The sequence below is a fragment of the Haemaphysalis longicornis genome, unplaced genomic scaffold, assembly GCF_048455015.1.
Source record: "Haemaphysalis longicornis isolate Haplotype H1 unplaced genomic scaffold, Haemaphysalis longicornis Haplotype H1 scaffold_12, whole genome shotgun sequence".
Lineage (NCBI taxonomy): Eukaryota > Metazoa > Arthropoda > Arachnida > Ixodida > Ixodidae > Haemaphysalis > Haemaphysalis longicornis.
Window position 1 is genome coordinate 116,818,789 of NW_027526225.1, and position 24,181 is coordinate 116,842,969.

The 24,181-nt window shown below is 47.9% G+C and overlaps 1 protein-coding gene and 1 long non-coding RNA gene across 2 annotated transcripts in view; one reads left to right on the forward strand and one right to left on the reverse strand.

Moving 5' to 3' along the window:
• The window catches only part of LOC144163351 (uncharacterized), a 307,376-nt gene that overhangs the window by 217,872 nt on the left and 65,323 nt on the right, over window positions 1–24,181 (reverse strand). Inside the window, exon 2 of the mRNA XM_077694301.1 lies at window positions 13,746–14,012. Within this exon, the coding sequence (XP_077550427.1) occupies window positions 13,746–13,823 (78 nt within the window). The 5' untranslated portion in view covers window positions 13,824–14,012. The remainder of the gene's footprint in view (window positions 1–13,745; window positions 14,013–24,181) is intronic.
• LOC144162139 (uncharacterized) lies at window positions 8,107–9,818 on the forward strand. The gene is made up of 2 exons (XR_013320627.1): window positions 8,107–8,616; window positions 8,714–9,818. It is a non-coding gene; the product is annotated as an uncharacterized LOC144162139 (long non-coding RNA).

A 24,181-nucleotide genomic window follows, 5' to 3' on the forward strand; every position in this document is an offset into this window, starting at 1 on the left:
TTCTTGCGGGGAAGTAACCTTAAGAACCAAAGACTACGTTATACTTCGGGTTGTTCGTTTTCGGGTTTTATATTTTAACACGAAAGTGTTTTATGCCGGGACAGATCAAGATTTCACTGACGTCATATCCTTCACGTAAATGACGCCAGTAGACCTTTGCCGAAGCTACCCGCCAGCAGGACGTCGCTCGCCAAGCCCACCCACAAGACAGCCGCCGACCCGAAATCATGCTCAGCTGCAGATTTCGTTGCAAATTTCACTTTCATTTTTTACCGATTCCTATGACAGAGGAATGAACCACAGTTTTTTGTACTTTTTGTTTAAAACCTAAATGCTTTCAGAACGTAGTCAACAAACACATCCAGTATTTAGAATAGGAAGTCACAAAGTACCTCAGCCAATGCCCCTCAGATAACTTCGAAATTTGCTCAAGAAAATTTCTCTCTTTCCCGGTCTTGGCGTTAGAGCACTGCACGGGCCCGGGCCAGCCCGAAAGACCGGGCCCGACCCGGCCCGCGGGCCGGGCCGCGCCGCCCGAAGTCGATTATCGGCGGGCCCGGGCTGAGCTCGAGCTCAGTGCCGCGGGCCCGGGGCGGGCTCGGGCTTGAATTCATAGGCCCGGCCGTTAATAGTTCCGACGTGAAGTGTAGACATGTGCAGCTTTCCCGCTCATGGCAGTCCTTTCAACAGTGATTACTCTGCAATTTTTTAGCGAAATGAAAAGTTATTTTGCACAGCTAATACGTGGGGTGAATACTTACTTTGTGCACAGTTTCAAGGCGCGCACGTCGCGCGACTGGGTTCCTGAGCCATGGGAACTATCCCATAGAAATGCATGGGGAGTTAGATTTGATAGCGAATTACACAAAAAAAATAGTCAGAAACCTGAAATATTCTTTTAGCGTTTTAATCTTCACGTTGGCTTCTAGCTTTATGCAAAATATTATTTTCCTAAAGCGGTTTTGCTAGGTTCCCGAGAGGTTGTAATTTTGAGCGAGAAAGCTGGGTATGAAAGAGCATAAAATTGAATATCCTGAGTATACTTTTACGCGCTTCTTGATGTTAGTTGTACACATTGTTTTAAAAACGTGTTTTGCTAGGGCTGAGAGTCACTATACTGTAACTTTATTGACATTTCATGTACTGCATCAAGATTTTATATTTTGGTGTATAACATATCAAAGATACGGTTACAAGGAATGCCCTAGCGGGGAAGGAATTAAGCCACCCTGTAGCTATGCACCTGTGTCTATGTACGTGTGTTTTAGATGTCGAACCAATCTAAATGCGGCTGCCGTGGCTGGAAATCAAACTCGCGTGCTAGAGAAGCGCCGCCGCTTAGCAACCACTCTATGGAAAATATTTCAACGCACGCACATACTCGTGGATTCAAATAGAGAGCAAGAAATTTCATTAATACCAACTTGTGACCAAAACAACCCCATGAAGTTGCCAAGAGTCTGGTCATCAAAGGTGATGGTGTCTCTCGTGTAAGAATACGAGCTATTACTACGCCTATGTGGCGTGAACTGCAGACGGTGTGAGCTAAACTACGTGTACTTTTAAACCCTTATTTTTTGTGTTACACTTCAGGGCGTGCTTGTACAGACTAGATGCTCTGTCTGATTTCCCGCTACGAAGACACTCGACCAAATATAATAAACAAATTTTCTTCAACGTCTAAGACCAGGCCTGGTCACACACATGCGGGCCCTCCCTAGGCTCAAAAAAAAAAAAAAGACCGTGCCGGGCCGGGCGTGGGCTTGAGACGGCGGGCCCGGGCCGGGCCTTGGATTGAGACGACGGGCCCGCGCCGGGCCTGGGCTTGAGACGACGGGCGCGGGCCGGGCCCGGGCTAGGCTCACTTATGAATTCCCGGGCCCGGGCAGGGCCCGGGCTCGGTGTTACGGGCCCTGGTCGGGCTTCACAAAGCGGGCTCACGCCGGGCTCAAGCCGGGCTCGGGCCTTAAAATCAGGCCCGTGAAGTACTCTATATGGCGTTCTTCGAGCGCTCGAACGGCGTGATTGCAGCGGTGTAGCGGCTATTCTTTATTTAAGTTGCAGCGATAAACGCATTCGATAGCCACTTTTAAAAGGCCACAAAAGCAAAGCATAAGCGAGAAGCGGATCTACTGTGATGAGCAAGTCATGCAGTGCAGCTCCGTGCAGGCGATAACTATAGCTTTCGCAGTGCTTCCAGAAGCGAAGGAAAGAGTGAAAGCGTATTTCGGAAGTGTTGCAGAGTCCCTTTAAAAGTGGCGTCTCCTGGCTCGTGACGTTAGCTTGTAGACTCGCGCCGTTCTCTGCTACACTCCGTCTCAACAAGTACGCATAATACATTCGCTCTGTTTTTTTTTTTCCAAGCCATCGAGAAGGCTCAGCAGGCCAGCTGCTAGGGCCGACGCAGCGTAAACTAAAACTAAACTTCAGTTTCTTCAGAAACTGAAGAAACTCAACTTTAGTTTCTTCGGAATGACTGTGCCAAAGTAACTTGATTTCAGTACGCTTTTATATAATAGAGTACCACCGAGGTGTCAGTTATAAGATTTATGTTTTTTGTATGGCAGGAAAGAAGGAGGCAGGGGGAGTGGAGGGATGTTGACCTGGCTAGAGACGAACACGGCAAGTATGAATGGCCACCTGCTCCAGGCGTCATTGCCAGGATAGGGTTTCGGACGTGGTCGGACACCGAAAAAAAAAGGAGTTGGAGAACACGTGAAGTAAGAAGAAAAGTTAAAACCAAACAAAAAACAAAAAACAACAAAAAAGTCAATTCGTACTTAACGATTTAGTTATTCGTCATAATGTTTTGTTTAAGGGCATTCAACGTGGCTGCTCGTTGTGCTGATATGAGACGAATTTTTAAAGGGGCCATGCAGACTGAATGCAAATTTATTTAATCTGAAACAATTAGGATTTCGCAACGCACACAACTCTATACCTTGCCACAAAAGACGTTTTCTAACCCCCTCCTCCCTGCCCCATAATTAAAAAAAAACAACGCAAGAAATATTGAAAAACTTTCAAATTTCGAGCTACAGTGACGTAATATGGGCAGGAGTGACACAGTATGGGTCGGCATTACACTCATAGTTATCGGCGCGTCAATTGCAGAGAGAGAGAGAGAGAGAGAGAGAGAGAGAGAGAGAGAGAGAGAGAAGAGCAAACGGAAAGGCCGAGAGGTTATCAGAGTCCGGATTGCTACTCGACACTGGGGAAGGGGTGTACAGGGGAAGAAAGAGAGGGCAGGCAAAAAAGAGGGTAAAGGAGCAGGGTCGCGCACACACTCTAGTCCCTTTGCGGGCACTATATATTCTTTCGGCTAAGCCTGTTTCCTTCATAAAACGCAAAAGGGATTTTGTTGCCTTCTGCGTTAGCATTCAAGTGATACGGTCAAACTAAACGACAGGCCTTACTGCAATCGCCAGTTATGTTTCTTGGAGGTGGCTTCGGTCAGAGGCCTCCAATCGCACAATCACTGTGACGTCATACAGACGTCGGCGGAGAGTGGCGGGGGAGTCGACACTGTTGGGGACTTTTTGTTTACGGTAGTGTCTATTATCCCGGCAACCGTGAGAATTACCGTCAGAAATTTCTCACGGCAGTCGCCTCTTATTCGCTAAGCACGTTACCCAAAGATTCTATGGGATAAATATTCCCCAAAAACCTGTGTTTGCTGCTGCCCCTGTAGCGCTATGGTATAGTGCTTGGTTTTAATCGAGAAGGCTCAGGTTCTAGTCCACCATTGCGGTTTTTTTTACCTTTCAGAATTTTTCGGTCATCTTGATTTTGTTAATACTTTCTTTACTCTAGTTTTTACGATATCAAGACCGAGATCGACGCACAGGACTTCTAGAATGGGTTGAATTACATTTAATGTCGGTTGTGTTCTGTGTTGTTGGGCTGTGTTAGATTAGGTATGTTGCAGTGGGGCTGGATTTGGGTAGGTTATTATGTGTTCGGTTAGGTTACGCTAGGTTCGGTGAGGTTATGTTACGTAAGGTTACAATGGGACGTAATATGTAAGGTTACAATGGGACGTAATATCACTTAGAAAATTTTAGGCCAGCCAGCTTTTATAGCAACTGCCGTGAGAATTTCCCGGAGGTAATTCTCACGGCTGCCGTGAGATTAGACGCAGCCTTTCTTTAATATATCGATTCTTTGTATGAAGTTTGCGATAAAATTGGCATCACTGTTATCGGAACAAAGCAGTCCTGCTAACGAAACAAACTTGTACTTGGTTCCTCATGGCCCGTTCCAGTTTAATGGGCCCGTTCCACTTGCGAGAGAGAAATATTCATCAGTAGTTGTTATTTGACAATAAGCATACGTTACTGTACTCTTTCTCATCCTCTTCAAACCGAAGTGTTTCTCAGGGGTCCACACCAGCGTATATGCGTTTCCTAGTCAATACAGCCAGCCGTCACCTGAGCTTTCTTATGGGGGCTATATCCATTAGCGCACCCAGGATTTTTGTTTGAAATTTTCACAACAAATATAAAATATGATAATATATAAATGTAAAAATGTAAAATAACAAATATAAAGACAAATGTAAGTAGTACAAAAAAATAAAAATAAAAATAAATAACCACAAAGAATAAAATATATAAAACTATAAAGAGCAACCGAGTTTTTATTATTTTTACGCGAAAAAATTACGAATTAAATCAGCCGCCATAACCTTACAATTCGCCTACAGAAGGAATATAATAATGGATGCACCTTCACATAAAAAAAGAAAATACGCGAAGCCTTTTGCCATTGCCCGAAGCCCCGGACCCAAATTTGAAAGTAGAATTGGAAAGAAGGGATGGCGGGAGATGAGGTTGGGGAGGAACTATACAATTAATGCCTTCTTCACTGGTGAAGTCAAGCCAAGAGTAAAGCACAAAATCTGTTCGTATAGGCGCCGGACAGCGCTCAGAAAGCGACACGGAGCCCGCGACACCCAGCGCCCCCTTCGGCAGATATGCGCAACACTGGGTCGGTCCCCGCAAGCCGGTAGGCTGCTGTCTCGGGGGCGCTCTTCTTTTTGAAGCGCGGATGAAGCATATTAGACGCCCCTTTCGGGCTTAAAACGAAGCAAGAGATTGTAAAGTAATCCTGCCACATAGTGCACGTGAATGAAGAAGGATTTATTCGGTTGAACTCGCGTATAGGAAGGCATATAGAGGCCGAATAGGAGTGATGCCCAGAAGAGAGACGCTTGTACAGCTTGCCTGCGGGGCAAAACTTTCTCAAGATCAGCATGTTTCGCTTCAAAAGAAAACGTAATTTATATTGTTCAATCCACAAAAGAGGAGGCTTTGTCTGCAAATATATCAGACGTTGCGCGATGTTTCCGCGCGGGATGTTCCAATCACGTGAGTGCACTTGCATGCGACTGCAGAACTACTAACTATAATGTTACAAACTCAGGCGATATATATATAAAGGAAAACCGAACCTTTTTTTATTCAACGGGAGAGGGAGGTCTCGTTAGTATTGAAGGAGAAACAGTTGTTAAAGCTTTCAAATGAAATAAAACAACTTCGATCTGATCTTGTTAGATTTGATTTGAGGCCAGAAGGCAAGCTCGACAATACTGAGTCCCAACCTATGGGAAATTTCAGCGTCTTTTTTTTTTGTTTGTTTTTCTAGAAGGCGACGAATGATTCAAATCTCGTTATGGAAGTTCCGCACAGAAGTTCAGAAAGTGGTATAATCTGGCCCTACAAATATTGTGCGACTATTTGCGGTTTAGCGTGGGCTGGGGCGTGCCGTAGAGGGGAGGGGGGCTACGGAATCATTTAAAACCACCAGGGATTCTTAAGCATTCAGAAATTTCCTGTCCAGGGACACTTTTTGTGTCACTAAAATTTGTTCTTATTCTTTTTCTTAAACTACTTCAAGTTATACGCAAGTTGGTCCTCACAGTTTTAAAATTGCACGATCCTGAAAGCTCGTGCTCTAGTTTTATTTTTAATGCCGGTCATACAATATTCTTCTTCGAGATTTAACTGCGAATGTCCAATAATACAAGCTTCCGAGACTACACACTGCGCTCGGTGAACTTCGGTTTCGGTTCGGTGGGAGAGGCGTGCGGAGGGGGTTGGGTCGACGGACATCTGGGGGGAAGGGGGGGGGGGGGTTACAACCCCCAAAACACCCCCCGTGGGTGCGCCAATGGCTATATCACAGCATAAACGTACCTAAAGCATACAAAACCACCCAAACTGAAATAAATAAAAACGAAAACGGACCTGCAATGGCTGACAACCACGGTGTAGAAAAATTTTCAACAGAAATAGCCGAAACCGACCTAAGAGGGGAAAACCCGCAAGAAAGTACAAGAAGCAGTAGCTGAGAGTCTGAGACTGACCAAAAGGCAACGAAAATGCCCGAAATCCCATTTATAGTGCATAAAGATGTCATAACTAGATTTTATGCGTGGTAACAATCGTTAATATCCAAAAAAAAGCCGTAACGGGATTTCAACCCCGGTTAGGAAGTTCGCTTCGCAGTAGCGGAACTACAGTAGCGGAGACCAAGTGGTTCTGCGCTTGGGCCACATGCACGGTTACTTGTTGATTTTGATTTTCAAACTTCAAACTTTGATTTTCAAATTTTGAACATGCTTTGACATTGATTTTCAAACTTCCCGCAAAAATTAAAAACAGCGCTAATTGGACAACTGACGCCATCTGGCGGGTTTATTAGAAACCTTTTTATTTACTTTTGTTGTCGTTTGTTTACATTTTGCGTAAGTAGACGGTGTCTCAAGTGAAACCTTGAAATGCCACTAAATATTGGGTTCAAATTTTAGTTGCAACGCCACCTACCGACGCAAAATGTAAACAAACGGCAACAAAACTCAAAAAAGGGTTTTCAATAAAACACGCCAGATGGCGTAAGTTGTCCAAATACCGTCGTTTTTCGTGTTTGCGGGAAGTTTGAAAATGAATGTTCACCCGTTAACGACGGCCTATCAGATAAATATGTAAAGGTTAGCTTCACGGATGAGTCCAAAAACAAACGGTGATAGAGTCCTTGTGTCCGCGCAATGCAGGTGGTTGTGTGGAGGCAAATAAGAATTTACTCGGGATGCACCTGCAAGGAAATGCTTGAGCGCGGACACCACCATAACGCGACTGCGCGCTAAATCCTCCCAACTGGCACGCGTAATCAAGCGGCTAACACACAACCGGAAGGGAATGAGGGAAGAAGACACCGTCCGAATAGTACAAGCACTGATTATCCCTCGTATCGGCTACAGTCTACCATTTCAAAATCTCACGAAGTCGGACGAGGAGCACATCAACGTGGCCATAATACGTTAAAAGCTGCGCTCAACCTACCCCAGTTCATCTCCAATGAGAAACTCACTCACCTGGGGTTTAAAGTTTTATTTAAAGTTTTTTTTTAAGTTAAAGTTTTATTTACACATGCGAAAGACGTTTTCTCTTGATTTTGTTGTGGTTCAATTTAACCTTCGATTGCGCGAACATAGCGTGGTTTTTGTTTCATGCGAACGTTCCTCAGCTCGTGCGGCGCGGACACAAAAGACCTCATCAAATAGACCCGTTACCCCTCTTCGAAGGCGGCTTTCCCCAAAATGACCTGAACTAAGCGGCCCGTGCACGGGGCTGGTGTGTAAGGGGTCACTAGCCAACAGGATTTATTGTCTCCCTTTCCTCGATTCCGCGACATGAGGCGCTCGACCATTCCTATCTGAATAAATTCATTCATTCATTCATTCATTTACAGAAGTCTAATTACCTGGCTGCTTGCATGCAGACATCTTTGCGTGCAATGAACCCGATACAAGAGACGAATTCATCGCAACTGTTCTTCTGTGAGACGCAAGCGTATTATGTTGTGCCTTACATGCATTCTTACATCGTGGCGGCCTTTAGCTACCAATGTTCAACTCATTTGCCTGTTCCCTGCGCTGGTATGTGAATGTTTTGAGGCCACCCACGCGGCCCTCATAACCATCACCAAAACAAGCAAGCATACGACCTTGCGGTGACAGTGTAAGCAACGGCATCTGAAATGCTCATAACAATATCACCCCGCTCTCTAACAAGCACTTCATTTTCGTCCTTCTTTACAGCCCCGACTCGTACGCAGTAGCATATTTGCGTTCCCGCTCAGTCGACGATATTCCTTCGAAACGTGGCGTTTTTTATTCGGTTTCAAAAGCCGCGGAAGACGGCCGGTAGCGGCGGCCGCATGATCGAGAGCACCGTGCAATCGCGCCACCCAAAGCCTGGTAGCACACACGCAATGGCATATCGCGATAGGCAGGCAGCACCACGAGGCAAGAAGGTTATCTTGCTCCGTGACGCAGCATAAAATGCCTGGTCATGCATGCTCCAGTGCCCGCGCGGCTGCGACTTGGAAGTTTTCTTTGTCTGTCATTTTGTTTTACAACTGGCAGAATGTTCTGGAAGACGATAGCGATGTGAAGGAGTGGAAGGGTAGGCGGTAGCTGACCAATAGCTGCGCTCTGTAATGCCGGGATAAACGCATTTTAGAACGAGGGGCACGCCATCTTGCCCGCCTGTTGCTTGCCCGGACGCGGAGTAGCTGGAGAGCCGGCGGCGCGCTGCCGGCGTCGATGGATGGGTGAGTTTTTTTTCCACGCGGTACTGTCTATTGTGGAAGTTTGGCTCACGCTAAGAGTTGTTTTAACTCTATAACTATTGTCGTTTTCTTTTTCTAGAGTCGTTTTTCTTAGTGCCTGTGCCATTCACCGCTCCCAACCCGGCTCGCTCGGACAAGCGCATCCAGGAGGGCCCTTCCATTGCGAACTTGCCTCACGTCAGACCTGCGCAGGCTGCTTCGCCGACAACTCTTCCAAGCGGTGAGTTCCGTGGCCAAAGGCCCGGGGCGACGTGCGGCGTACCCACGAAACCGGCTTTTGTCTCGTTCTTTCGCGCCTTTCGCGAATTTGGATTAAGTTTCGAACCGGGCGCACATTCGCCTCGGAGCCGAACGTTTCGTGGGCCGTCGCGACACAGGGACTCCGACTGTCACCAAAGCTTTGCGGTGCGCGTTAGGCTGTAGCTTCCGGAACAGCGGCGCATGTGCGGTTGAAGTCCTTCGTCGCTGCCTCTATTCTGGAAATCTTTAGCTCGGAAGCCCCGTTCAGCTGTGGTGATAGTCCGTCTTCCTTTCCGAACGCCGCGGTAGCCGAGGCATTCCTTCCGCTCGCTCATCCTCGGTTCGCGCGGCGTTCGGAATAGTCGCCACCTTCAGCGAGCACCACTGAAGCACGGAACGCAGCTCTGCGGTCCGCGGCTCCAAATTGGGGCCGTGGCAAAGGCGAGTGATGGAATTTGTGTCCTTGGTTCCATTTCAGGTTGGCGTCCGGGACCGCTATATACGCGTCCTCCCCCTTCCCTGACCCCTGTGTCGTGACTACTTGCACTTTATCCTTCACGCAAACATGCACTACTATTCTGGCTAGGCAGGTACACGTCTCCATCTGTCCTGTGTAGCTGGGCGACGCGTGTTTTGTACGCAGGTGTTTTGGGGCAATAAAAGTGGTTCTGTCGCTGTTCGTCTGTGTTACTTTGCCTTTCAGCGTCCCTTCCCGTTCCTGTCAGGCGTAATCCTGCACCCCGCATTCGGTAAGCAGTGATGAACTCCCAAACCGTAATATTTCTAACGTGATTTGCCTTTTGTTGCAGACCGCCTACTGTCTATGCGTCCCGGCCACCGCCCAGCAGGACGGTACCGTCATCGAGCCGTCCAGACTGCCGTTCGAGTCGAGCTGTCCGTGGCTGCGTCTGTCTTGAAATCATTAAACCCTGTTCAAAACCGGAGTAATGCCTGTGTCGTTTGTACACAGTCGATGTGGCTCGCTGGCATTGTCGGCTTGAGCCACCACCAGTACCGTGTCGTCCCTTGTATGCTATGGATATCACTTGTCGCTCGCTTCGAACAGCATTTTAGCCAATCTTAGTTCCTGTTCCAAACAAATTGGTAAACGGCCTTTCAATACATTTTGTGTCGTTTTACCCGCACGTTATATGTAAATGGTTCCTCAAAATATAGAGAACGGTGTGTGCATATTTTGGTTCGCGATAACTAAAAAAACTCCCTCGCACTTCGCCGAGGGGGAGAGTGTGTAAGTGCGAATGCACGGTTGTTGATTGCGCGATTACGGTGGATATCGTGATCTTGGAGTGGAGAGGAGGCGCCCAACACCCGCAGTCACTGAGCGGAGAGAGGAGGAGGAGAGTAGCGCCCGCCGTTACGGCGAGGGCTACACGAGTGCCCTCACGCGTCGGAATGCGGAGCGCCCGCTACGCGAGCGAGAGCTCTCCCGCCCGAAGTGGAGAGGAGGCGCCCAACACCCGCAGTCACTGAGCGGAGAGAGGAGGAGGAGAGTAGCGCGCGCCCATCTCCCCCCGTTGCTAGGGAAGACGAGGAGGAAGACGAGGAGCGCGCACCCGCAGCTGTTGCTATGCGGACGACGGCGGCGGACGATTCAGGCTCGCTTAAGAAGTGCATTCGCACTTAAAAATGAGAAAACATTGCAAGTGTGCTATCAGAGACGGGAAGGGGGGGGGGAGGGGGGGGGTTCTCTTGGTTTTCTGAAACATGAGCCTGCCGCGGACGTCTGTCCGGCTGGCAAAAGTGATGGGGGAACTCTTCGTAAACTATGTTGAAAGCATATAGTTTCTTAGTAAGTATACTAGAGAGGAAACTGCACCTCGTAAGCCATGTCGTCGTGGGGGTTCATGGGAAGACCCTCCCGGTTTTTGGGATTTGCTTTCTTCACTATGCATTAACACGTTTACGAGCTACAAGGAAGCCGAACTCCTCCCGTTTCTGTGGTAGCCGTCAACGTTTGTAGCCATGTTCAGTGAAACAGAAGGCAATGCGTGATCGCACCTGACGTTGCTCATGCCGCAGTCGAAGGACGTATGACTGGGCGGGTAATATGCCGCCGCGAAATTTGTAGCCGACGAAAAGAAACAAAACGCACTTTGACGAAGACAAGATACGGCAGATACGGGCGCTTGTATGCGTCCTATCTTGTAATCGTCAGCGACTTTTAATGCCACGTTTTCTTTTTTCTTGTTCAACTAGCTGGCGGTCGGTGCACCGGTTCACAACGAAGGCAACGTTTTCATAGGCACGCTCAAAAAACTTTCGAAACTCTTCAAACAACTTATTATTTGAAATAATGGTAAAATTAATAAAATCAGTCTCTAATGAGTTACCCCCCAAATATTAACATTGTTCGTAACTACAACCTTGGCCTGCGGAATAGCAGGCACAACCGTTCCGGAAAAAATACGCTTTACTTCCTTTCTTCTTAGTTTTAAAACAGCCTGTTTTAAATGCAGAGCATTTCTTTAACTCACGATGTCACCCGGCGTTGGCGTGCCTCGGCGTCCGCAACAGCCGTTCCAGGTGCGCCCTCTCCCCCACTCCTCCTCGCCTGCTCTCCGCTGCTCCTCGCGTGTTCTCTGCGTGCTCGGATCGCGTTCAGCAACAGGTGGGGCGCGCATGCGTCGTAGTTTGGCGCGGGAGCAACAACAGTTGTGGCGTGATCGTGACGTAGTCGTGACGTGGTCGTGGCGCGGTCGTGCCGTGATGGGGCGGTTCTCGGCGTTCGCTCTCGCTGTCAATTTCTTTCGAACCAGATAAAATCGGGTATGTGCGCCCCCCGAAAATGCTCTGCATTTGACCGTGCCCCTCGCGAGGGGGATGTTTATTTTCCACTTACATAATTGCACACTATTCTTCGCGCTTTTGTGGCACTTTGTTTAAATTTGCGGTCACTAAAATGTTTCAATCCAAGCCAATGATGAAACTAAGGCGAGCGCGATGTATAATGGCGGCCCATGACGACACATACGACCTTGATGTGAGCCGTATAGGCGCTAGCGCCAGATTCCTCTCTAGTGTATTCTGTAAGAAACTCTATGGTTGAAAGAAATGCGAGCGACGAAGCGCACAGCCTCCGACGCAGGCAGCACCATCTGGCTGCAAAGTCTGTAAACTGCACGCCCGCGCCCTTCGTCGAGAGAGTGCGGCCTACATTTATGGGAAATGTTTGATCAAGAAGCGACGCCCGTCGTTTGCGCCTTTTCACGCTGCGTCGCCACTGAGCATGGTGACCGTTGATTTTCATCGTGCTAGCTGCAATCAGCCTGCTGCGCGTTGGCTCCCTAAAATAGTAGATAACAGGATGCTCAGTGGGCACAGAGCACAAAAAGACGCCTCAAAATAAATGGCAGGCGTCGCTTCCTTATCAAGCATTTCCCCTAACAGTAGGACACTCTCAAACGCTCTGAAAGAATTACGCATGAGCGCAGTTTTCTGACTGCAGCCAGACGGCGCGGCATACGTCGAAGGAGGTGTGCTCCGTTGTTCGTATTTCTTTTAATCCCCCTTGTACCTTCAATGCTGCACCAACAATTGTTCTTGCTTTAGCGTCTGTATACGCCCCTTAATTACTTTTATTCGCTTGTCTTATTTGAAAATTTCGTAGATAATAGCAGAGTCCTTCAAGCATTGAAGGACTCTGATAATAGTAAGCAGGGCCGCTATTTTTGCTACCGTAGTGGAGGGCTCCGGATTAATTTTGACCACCTGGGGATCTTTAACGTGAGCCGAAATCTCGTAAACACAGGCGTTTTAGATGCGAAGCATCTCACGCTCGGGGCTGTGTCCCTCCCTCCCTTGTTGTCCGCCGTGCGCACTCTACTACGCATGCGCATCTATACAGCCCCGTCAGCTTTTGGCCTGACGTCAGCGCAGTCCACTATAAAAAGAAATAGTTAGGCGGCGCCCGGTGTTTCGATCCCACGACTCTCTGGCGCCGCAACGGGAGGTACGTGGCGCTCTTCCCGTTGCGCTACAAACCGAGACGGGAGCGTGTGCTACGGACGCGCCTTATGTCCTTGACTCATTCGAACTACGTCAAGAAGCTGCTGATACAACGAAGGCACGCGAAGCTGAACGTCAACGGAAACGACGAACTGAAAACTTCAGAGGAGGATGTTGAATTTCCTGCGGGAAAGCTGGGGCGGGAAGCACCACGCGCCTTGCAGCTCAACCAGAGAAGAGGCCGAAGAGGGCGGGCAGCGGGCTAGGAGCGTGAGCACGCAATAAAGAAAGACGAGAACCACCAGGTCGATCAGGTAACGTGGGTGTCGGTCTCTTCGCTGTCTCTACATTTCTCTACATTTCTCTGTCTCTACATGGGGGTTCACACTACGTTCCCATTCGTGCTCCGATAAATGAAACAACATAACGGCAACACAATGGAACCTACACGGAACCCCCATGATGCTTCGCGTCCTCCTCATGGTTTCCCACGGGAAGACGGTGTAATTTTTTTTTTTTTTTTTGCTTTTCGCCTTCATCAGAAAAGCGGCCGCCGCGGCCGGGAATAAAACCCGCGACCTCGGGCTCAGCAGCGCAACGCCTCAGCCACTGAGCCACGCGCCACGACACGGCGAACGCTGGAGTTTCTTGTGGCCAATGGTGGCTGATCTCTTTAAGTAGGTATGCTTAGCCACAGAACAGGGAGGATTTTGCTTAGCTTGACGAACGGGCGCTAGAGGCATGCGTGCACAAGCGCTCGGCATTTTCTTTGTATTTTTAACTGCGGACAGCATACACGAACGGTTTTGCTCAACAGCTTCGCGTACGGAAACGCGTACGGAAACGCGTCTTTTTCCGCAGATGTGTTTGACCCTTTCCCCTCAGCCCGCACAGGGCGCGCGCACCTGGTTGACGATGATGCGGCGCCGCTCGAGCTCTAGCTGCTGCTGCTCGAACTCGTCGAGGCAGAAGTCGTCCTCCATGGAGCGATGCACGGCTCTGCGTTGGCCGGGGAACGCTGCGCTCCAGACCCGACGCCACAGGCCCTTGCGGGGTACAAGAGCCGGTACGGAGGCAGCCGGCCGCAGACGCGGCTGCCGGCTGTGCTGGTGCAGCCGGATAGCCAGGCTTTTATGCGGCCCGCCTCATCGGCTCGCGACTCTCCGGACACCCTGTGAGGCGGGAGAATGAATGAATGAATGAATGAATGAATTTATTCCATGTAGAGTTTAAGAATTTTACAATCCCTTCCTAAATAAAGCTGAGAGACGCGCGAAAGCTTTCTCACATCAAAAGTGCGTCAAACGTGCGCCAAAACAATCGCTATAAGTGCGTTCAACCTTCGCTGGAATTGCGTCCAATCAATCGTCAAACCTACAACGACCAAAATCGCAAAGAAAGAACGAACCCATGCGACGATTTTTCGCACACAAAGTACACGCATCTACGAGCGACCTAAGTGTATACTGATACGTGGTTTATGATAAAGGCATACTACTGTACTCCTTCATGATCGAGGCGTGTACTGTCTTATCTAGAACCGTTGCTTTTTCGCGATAAAGTAACCGTTTTGACACAACGGAAACCCGGTTTCACGCACGCGCCGTATGTACAGAGATCTTATCAGAGCTTTTCGGTCGACCAACCGGTCTATGGAAAAAATGCGTTAGTTTTTTTGACAGGACGCCAATCGGTCCCACTAAAAAAGCTTTCGCTTTAAAAAACAGCACGAATGACGATTTCGGAAAAAGTTGCTCGTAGGCAACTTCACGAGTCCAAAAAAGCCCGGTAAACCCGAAACGTCCGGCAAGCCCGAAAAGAAGGGAGCCGAAAAGCTCCGAATACGCGTTTCGAATTTTGCACCAAGCGTAGAATGATGTACGAAATGTATGTGTGAATTATGATCTTCTTCAAAAACAGTGCGGGAGAGTGGGACGGAAGACGAAACGTACACTTTCGGCGCTGTATGTCTTCACCTTTGTGCCAGTTCTTCGCGTTGTTTTTGAAAAAAAAAAAAAAAAAATCGTGCGAAAATTTAACTGTGACACTCCGTTTCGAGACAGGCACTAGCGGCGCTATGCGGAGCGTTAATCAGACGTGTTGATACTAGCGTCACTAAAAAGCCTTTATTTAGTGACGCTAGTTGATACCCCGCGCTCCACCCCTCAACCGGCCTAAAAGATGGCAGACCACCCTTATCCGCAAGAAAAATGCGTGGAATTGAGATAAGGGGACATTTTACAGTAATAAAAACACACGCAGTTTTGGAGGAAAAAAATAGCACTGCTGGAGCTCCATCCCAGGCCGTTCGCATCAGAGCCCACGTTCTACTGGTAGGCTACCGAGGCCGAACACCGGAGTTCAAAGTTCGAAGTTCGAAGTTTATTTCAAAAGCACAATGGTATGTGTTGTATAGTGTAGCTATACAAGAGGAGGTCCCAAGGTTATAAACCGCAGTAGGGACTTCCTGTGCTTCGACACTATAAATAGGGAGCATAGTACAAGTGCATAGGTTGAAACTAGCAATCCATTTGCACGTAAAGGTCAAAGTAATGAAATTTAGTGGCGATATAGGGATACCACAAAAGCAAACTATAGTAGAGACACACAAAATGACAAACATATATAAACGGCACAGATTACATGAGAATAAACAATTCAGGAAAAGGAATAAAAAAATTAAAGTACAATGCAGTTGTTTCCAGTCTCTCACAAAACATTTTGGTTAGGAATAATTTATACATGTACACACACTAGTTGTTTCAACAGTTGTTTCATAGAATAGAACGAGTGTTCCGAGCAAACCAGTAGGTGGAGCTGGGTCCGACAGGAAGTGCTGGACGGAATTCCGCGATCCAATTAGTCCACGGCAAGCTGTAGTGCACAAATTTCGTACGAAGCTAAATGTTTCGGTCAGAAACAGCACTGCAATCTTCATCTTTTCGTTAACCCTCAGTGCCATAGACTGGTTTGTTAAGACAACTGATGGTTCATTATTTTACCGTGATATGCTATGGGAACAGTATGTGGATTAGTATGCATGATCTCCACTCCAAACGTGAAATGCAAAGAAAAGAAAAAAGTTCCTGGTGGCCACTGGCTGGACACTCGTAAACGTTGCCCAAATTAACACCGAAGCTTTTCTTTTTTTCATCATTCTCTTTCTGAGTCCTCTAAACAAATCTCAACTTTTGTTAGATGGAAAAATAAATTTATGTGATCACCAGTGTGGTCCTCCCCACGTGCCTGTTTTCAAGGAACATTGCTATAGTGTTCTTGGGTTTCTTCAAAGCTTTTTTTTTTTTTTGCGAACTTAGCATTGAAGATGAGCGGAAAAGCACAGCCTATATTTAGGGGTGATTCCCCTATGTTGCAGAAATATGTATACCGCGACGGATAAGTCTATTTAAATCAAGCTTTGAGGAATGTTGCTCGTTTCGAAACACGTTTACTCGCTTCCTCACAGAAAGCTCCGACTCATGCGGAATTCTGTAATTTGGTTAATAGCTAGAGTAACAGCTTAACTTGCGCGAAATAAAGCCCGTACAAAACAACTCAACTAACCTCAAAGGGAGCAGACATCATCAGAAATTGCTGAATTTGCACATAAATGAGCTGCACAATGCCACAAATAAAATTTCGACCAATAACATCCTCCGTTCCCTCTTTAAGGAATGTACGCGAATAATTCTGCACTGCTTTAAATGTGTGTATTTTTCTTAGAATAACATATTTGGAAACTTTTTTTGTTTATCGCGGGTATTCCGCGAGTGTTATCATTATACGCGGACGGGGGAAAAGGCAGCGTGCGCCATACTATGACACCAACGATTCGAAATTGCAGACTGTGGTCCCACACGCACATTAGAAAAAAACGATGAAGAAACAGACAGTCAGCGATATAACGCTTACAGCGCCTTCAACCTACTCGCGTGGGCGAACCAGTCTCCTTGGGGTGCCAAGTGGTCTCGCTCGCCCCGTGTACAGTAGGCGAAAGACAGCATGGGTGTGAAGCAAAGATATCAGGGCGAAATTTCTCTTCGGTACAAAGGTCTAAAAGCAAATGGCGGAGATTGCGAAAGAGGAGAAGCAGAATTTCGTCACTCATCAAGACTTAACGCGAGAAGAAAAATGGCGCAGCTTGTACTAGCGATGAAAGGCTGGAAAAACAGCAGAGCTGGCGTCCCCTCTCCCTTCGTCGGAGACCCGGCTGTTGCGCCTCATATGCTTTTCCGAACTTGCCGCGGAAAGTTCTTCATGACTGCCAGGCCCGGATCGTTCCGTCCACAGGCTTTTACACATCTCCCAAAGTGGACCGCGTTAGCACGCGCCAGAACCCGCGGTAACCGGCTTCGCGAACTCGGCGTCTGTGCTCCCTGCTGCCGGCGCGAACGCAGTTAAGTGAACTGGCGAGTAGAAGACCATGCCAGGGATCACGCCACCAACGCTGGGCAGAATGTTCTCGAAGGTTGAGCTGGCCGACGCCGGGCGCTCCTCACACGCTCACAGGCCTTTTTCCTTTGTATATTTTGCGAGCTCATCACGTGGCGCAAGCTCACGCGAAAGCCTGGCCGAGGCCAGGTGCTCCTCACGAGGCACACGCTTACGTGCGCTAGGTGTTTTTTCTTTGTAATTTTTTTTTCTGGCAGCGCTATACTGTGAAACTAAAAGCTTAAACGACTCTGCTGTTAAAAGAAAGCTCTCAAAGGTCTTGTTATCAAAGTAGGCCTGACGCCATCTACAAAGCGAGACGTTGCTGCTATTTAGAGGGCCAGGGGCGGCGTTGAATGATCTCCCAAGTCGTGTTCTTCAAGCGCACCCGCTGCTTCGGTATTTATCGAAGCTGAGGTCACGTATCAGTTATTGCACAACTAAGCGAATCAAGTGCGAGTTATGGATGGGAGCTGTTTACTCCCTCAATCAGTTTGTTGTCATCACATAAGCGAGGTCAGCACGCGTGCAGCCCACCGGCATAAAAAAAAATTAATAATTTCGTGCCGACCTCGCCTTCCCGACTCATCCGTCAACAGGGCGCCGACAGGTCTGCCAAGGCTGAATGTGCAATGGCGTTCTTGCTTAGCCTACGGAAGCAGCAAGTAGATTTTTAAACATGCGTCGGAAGGTGCCTATCCGCCCCCTGCCAACTTTTATATGAGGCAGTAGCTGATTTACCCGAATGGAACGGTTCACGCTGGGCGCCAATATGGTTTCTCGGATGAGTGGCTTTCGAAACTGCCGCCATGCCGCGGATAATGAAAATCACACCCCGGCGTCAGGAGGAAATGCAATGAGAGCATGCGGTTTTTCTCATTTGCTTCTTTTTCAGACATCTACATGTTACCCAAAAAAAGGGTACTAAATACCGTTACTTCTTACTCGCTAAACAAGTAACTAAATACGTTACCCGTTACCGATGCTCAAAAGAAACGCATGAGTTACCCAAAAAGTAACGAGTTACTTTCACGCACAACTGTCTTGTTTCATGGATCATTGTTTCCGTTTTACTAGTCGTTGCTGCCTCTCGAAGTTTTCATCGGTTATGTCTCCGCGCTTACTCGGCCGAGACGTGCACGGCCTGTGATGAATGCATCGGTTCCTTCTTGCCTTTTGTATTATCGACAATTTGATTGTTCGGCTTCACTATCAACGACTAACGTCTTTTCATCTGCTCAACCTAAACTATTCGTTCGTCGCGGCCTGTGTCCATTATGACGTAGCCACATGCCTTCTTTGTGTGGGCGCCCGTGCTCGACTCGTGGTAACCCCGGCTGTCGGCATCGCAGTGCGCCGACACTTGCGTAAATTAAATGCCACGACAAGAGGCCGTGATGACCATGGCATCATTCACAATATAAATGACGCCCCGAACCACCAGAATGTAGACATCGGCGCTGCTGCTTTCGAGCCAAACATTAGCGCGATATGCCTATAGACACATGCACAGGTTAGAATTAAAACAAGGCCGTTTAAGCGGTGTTGCACACGGGTTCAGACTGTTGCCGCAACTGCCGTACTAACGTCAAAGAATGACGTCATTTCACGCCTCCTCCAACCGAACTGCGTGACACGCCGTTTTTTACGTTTATAGATCACGATATGGCTTTGCGTCGGTAGTCTGGAAGTAGCCATACTCCTCAGAAGTAACGAAATGCCGTTACTCGTTACTCGTCCTTAAAAGGAACTAAATACGCTACGCGTTCCTTTTTTAAGATAAGTAACTAAGTACGTTACTCGCTACCGAAAATAGTAACTAGGTAGAAGTAAGTCGTTCCTTTTTTTCAGAAATAAGTAACTAAGTACGTTACTCATTACCGAAAATAGTAACTAGGTAGAAGTAACTCGTTCCTTGTAACGCGTTACGTACATGTCTGCTCTTTTCTCACGATTTTTCTCTCTTGTCTGCCTGGGCAACGAACACAGAAGATCCATGCTCGCGAATTTCACTGCTAGAACAACAACAAAAGCTCACGCCAAAATGTGCACTACTTTGCGATTTTTCAAATGTTCAAATTTTGGGGGACTGAGCGCGCCGAATCTACACCTGGGCTTCAAGGCGCGCCGCAGTGGAGGGCTCCGGATTAATTTTGACCACCTGGGGATCTTTAACGTGCGCCGGAATCTTGAACACACTGGCGTTTTAGTTTTCCGCCTCCGTCTGATATGCGGCCATTTAGGTCAGGATTAAACCCGCGTCCTTGCGCTCAGCAGCGCGGCGGGTTGTGAACTACTTTGTACCTCGTTGGCATAATTTTCCTATTATTGACGGCAATTGACGGTGTGAGAGTGATGTGAGAACCGAACAAACTGTTATTTTCTCGAGGAACCCAACTTCTGTCAACACCACAGCGGCCGTGCGAGTCAATACGATTAGCTTTTCCGCGTATTTCATTGGAAGGGAGAGCTAAAACAGGGGGGGGGGGGGGGTACTAATTCATCGTGACTCGCTGACACATTCTCAAGTAATTACACGTAAAATTGTGTTCTTCATTTCCCCCAGGTAGGGAGAGTTGCCTGGTCCCGTAGAAATAGCATCGGTCACCTGCAGTGAGGCAAAACTAGATAGGTGCAACCTTACTGGGAAGGTTTTACGGGCCGAAAACAGCATCGTCACCAGAACAGGGTTCCGTCACTGGTGTATTATTCGCCTAAGACAGCCTATATCCGCAGAGGCCTTCGTCGTGCAGCGGACATAAGTGGGCTGATTACTGAACAAACGAACGAACGGTTATTGATAATCCGACCGCATCAGGAAACGCCCTTTTGCAAGCTCACGATCCCAAGCACGCGTGATCGAAGGCAATGTCGCCAGCTATCAATACGCAAATTTGTTGGCACTAGGAGCGGCGGCAGTGTCCCCAAGCTTTGTCTTTCAGAAAACAGTGCAGCGCGTTACGGGACCCCGGCCAAGGCTCCCTCGTGCCTCTGGCAAGGTTGGATCTGCCCAGGAGACAATAATGGATCAAGCCCGCCGTTGCTCCATTTTCACTGCCACAGAAGGATTCCGAAACATGCAGAGATAAGAACTCCCTTGTTCGCAGCCTTGCATTCTGTTTCTCTCAACGCTATTCACAGCTGTACCGCCTCTTTTTTCTGTTGTTTGTGGTCTTTCTGGCTTGTCAACGCTCGGAAGGAACAATTGCGTACTGTCGTATCATGCGGACCTGTCTGACGCTGACAGTCGTAATTGCCCGCCCGCCCATTTCGGTAATGGTTAGGGCGTTGTGCAGCTTAGAGTGGTGGAGGTCGCGGGTTGGATTCACGGTCGAGGCGGTTCGAGCGGATTTTCGTATGCAACCCGGAAGGCAACGACGTCCATCGCTGCATTTGGAAAAACAATTACCAGGTCGTGCGACAAACCGCGTGGTACAAGATACCTGCGGTTTCGAACGCTACAACAAAAAAAGGCCACTCACATTCCGGCCAGGAGGCTGTGTAGGGCACGAAAGGGGACGGGGAAATGATGCACGGTGTTTGATTAGTGAAAGGGGATGGCGGAAACGGCCACGCAGCGACTAAAGGAAGAGATGGCGCTATTGATCGGGGCCCCGTACCATTTATACTGTCCAACGTCATGGCTTCGGTTTCCACAGATATTTCCATCCGTAAAACAGCTAAAAATATCGCGCGGTGTAAAAAGTCTGAAAGAGAATATTAAAATTATATTTATAAAAATCTGCACTACATCATTAGCCGCAAAAACTAATCGGGCAATTTACGCGGCGGAGAGGAATTGTGGGCATTCCGCAAGCGCGTGTAAGGCCGCTTAATCCCTTTAGGGTTTACATGTTGAAAAATGCCATCCCGTTGAACCTGTATCTCGCGTATGGAATTGTGAAAACGCACGCAACACCACTTATTCTTTTTAGAGGGTTAACTTTGAAAAATCCCGTACCAGTGAATTTATATATCACGTATGAAATACACTCTTCAGCTTTCAAATCCCTAGGGCCAGTAGTTTGGGCCCAGCGATGATTGAATCAGACGCTGTTAATTTAACCTTGTTAGGGGTAAAATTCTTGTACGAATTTTCAGCATGGAAATTCCTATACGGCTAAATGCTTACACAAAAAATACGAGTCTTGACACATGTATGAGAAATATTCGCACGCAAGAACCAATTCGACAAATTCCATGTAATCGAAAATGTGCAGATATTCGCGTAAACACAATTAATCCTTTTATGCTCATCGGAGAATAAATCCGGAAATTTTTTATACATTTTAGTGGGGAGTAAGCAAGACGCTGAAGAAGGTTCGACAGCTTTTCGGGCAAAAAAAAAAAAAACAGTCAAAATTTTAAAAAGCTTGTCTAGGCAAGGTGTTGTTCGTTTACCCAGTCAGAAAGAAATTTTTAAAAACCATATCATTTGCTTTTCTCACTTCTTCAACCAATATTTAAATGTTAAAGCCAATTCGATAACTTCACAGACCTAACGGGTATTTAAGTACGCGCGAAACGCCGTGCAACATATTGAAACTTGTTTGAGGTATAAAAATCCTCAAAGTCATTTTCATCCGATTGTGAAAGTAATATTCAGAAGAGGAAAAACAGTTCGATAGCTGTAAGGGCCTGAGAAATATTAAAGGATCTGTGAAAACGTGCTTAACTTCTTTCATGCTCCCAGAAGGTAAATTTTGAGAAATCCCGCCCTATTGAGCCTCTACCCAAGTTTCAGTGAATCGCTCAGTCATTCCGTCACCTCAGGCCCCCCTGACATGACTAATAACGTAATGTTTGTGGATTGATTTCTATAAAGATAGCTAGAAAAGGGCCAAGACCAGACGCCGTCCCACCTACCGCACCATCGAAAAACTCCCTGCGAAGGGTGCTTCACTGCAATCACAGGCGTACTGAGAGAAAGGCTACTTCCCGGGAGATAAGATGACGATGGGGTCCGACTGCAACGCAAACGAACGCTCTGTACGAGCATCTTCCAAAAATTATGAGCCATTTTACTCTGAGAAGGCATACTAGCTGTGTTAGAGGACCCACCCCACTCTTTATAGCGATAATTAAGGTCCGTAGCGCTGTTTATGAAGACCGTTAATGGCGCGACTTCGACTCTGTCGTGTACCCATGGGGCATTGTCCTTTACGAAGGGCGGGATTTCGGATTCCGCGCTTTATGTTCACGCGACGAACCACCACTGCGAGAGACGGGATTTTGAAGCGTCGGTTGTGAGGTCCACGGTTTCTGCGCTCGTGACGGTGGCGGCGTTCACACGTGTGTAAAACGCAGTGGCTGCAGCACTTGGGTAAATGTCAGTGCTAGTACTGAAAGCAGTCGCTATAAAAGCGAAGCTTTCTATGCCTCTCGGATGGCGACCGTTTCGTCGCAGAAACCACTGCAGAAAAGCCAACTTGACACAACGGGTTTCGCACAACGTAAGTAATGACAAGCGAAGGCACAATACGCGCCTCAAGAAAAAAAAATCGCTTCCCGCGGTGCGAATCGAACCTGGGTCCCTGGCGACATAAAACCGACGTCTATCTTGTTGCGCCATTCTGACGAAGTCGACGCAGTTTGTATTTTGGACTTTGACTTGACTCAGGTTTGCATGGGAGAAAGCTTCGTTTCAATTATCTTTCTCGTTGGATGAAATGGCTCTGATTTTTTAACGCGACCGGAAAGAAAACGAACAAGCTTTCCCCAAGTTAACAAATGTTCATTTTTCTACAAATAAAAAAAAGGAAAAGACACCAAGCATCGAGATTTTAATCCGCGACCACGTGAAGTATGAACTCCGCGCTAAACTTTTTTCGGATATTGAAAACATACGCACTGAAGTAGCAACGTTGCATACAAAAACAATGCGCGCTCGTTAAAAAACTTTAGTAAAGCGAAAATTCAAGTTTTGCTATAACGGCGGTTAACTTCACGTACAAATAACGATACCCGCCGCGGTAGCTCAGTGGCTAAGGCGTTGCGCTGCTGAGCACACAGACGCGGGTTCGATTCCCGGCCGCGGCGGCCGCTTTTCTGATGGAGGCGAAAAGCAAAAACGCCCGTGTGTACGAGATTTCGGCGCACGGTAAAGATCCCCAGGTGGTCAAAATTAATCCGGAGCCCTCCACTACGACGTGCCTCATTGCCTGCGTTGCGTCGGCGCGTTAAACCGCACAATCAAATCAAACAAATAACGATGATTTGAGTACTATGCGTGAAAGGCTGGGACTAGAAACACAAGCAAGCACCCTAAGCAATGATACAAAAACATCCAAAAAAGGAAGTAACCACGAACATGAGGGGAGGAGGAGGAGTGAAACTTTATTTTTGTTAAGAATAAAAGAGAGTTAGGGCCTGCGGCCCTCAGTCCCTATTCCGGGACCCCATTGGTCAAGGCCGCCGCTCTCGCCCGTCGAACTAGAGCCCTTTGAGACTCCAGCCCCGAGCAATTGAGCAGGGCTGCCTCCCATACCTCTCTGGTAGGGGAAGGGTTGGGGGATAACGCAGGGTTGCTCTGGCATGCCCACACCATGTGGAAGGTGTCGGACACCTCCCCACAGTGCAGACACCGTTCGAAATGCTTTGCTACTGCAGGGCACATAAATGTGTTGTTCACTTCAGCCGAGCATTGTGAGGCCATCTGGGCGTACCCAGGTGTAACGCCAGATCGCCTCAGCGACTTCAGCAAGCCAGAGCAGTTGCGATACGTTGCAGCTCCTGCGTGTTACAAATAAGCCTCCTCGATCACGCGCGACAATGATGGATAGTAAAGTAGATAGCAGAGGAGAACGATCCGCCGTTATCTCTGTTAAGAAGAAGCAGGATCATCATCGTTCTTCTCCACATGAAGAGCCATGATGTGTTATTACGAGTTCCTCCGAAAGGGGCATTAGTC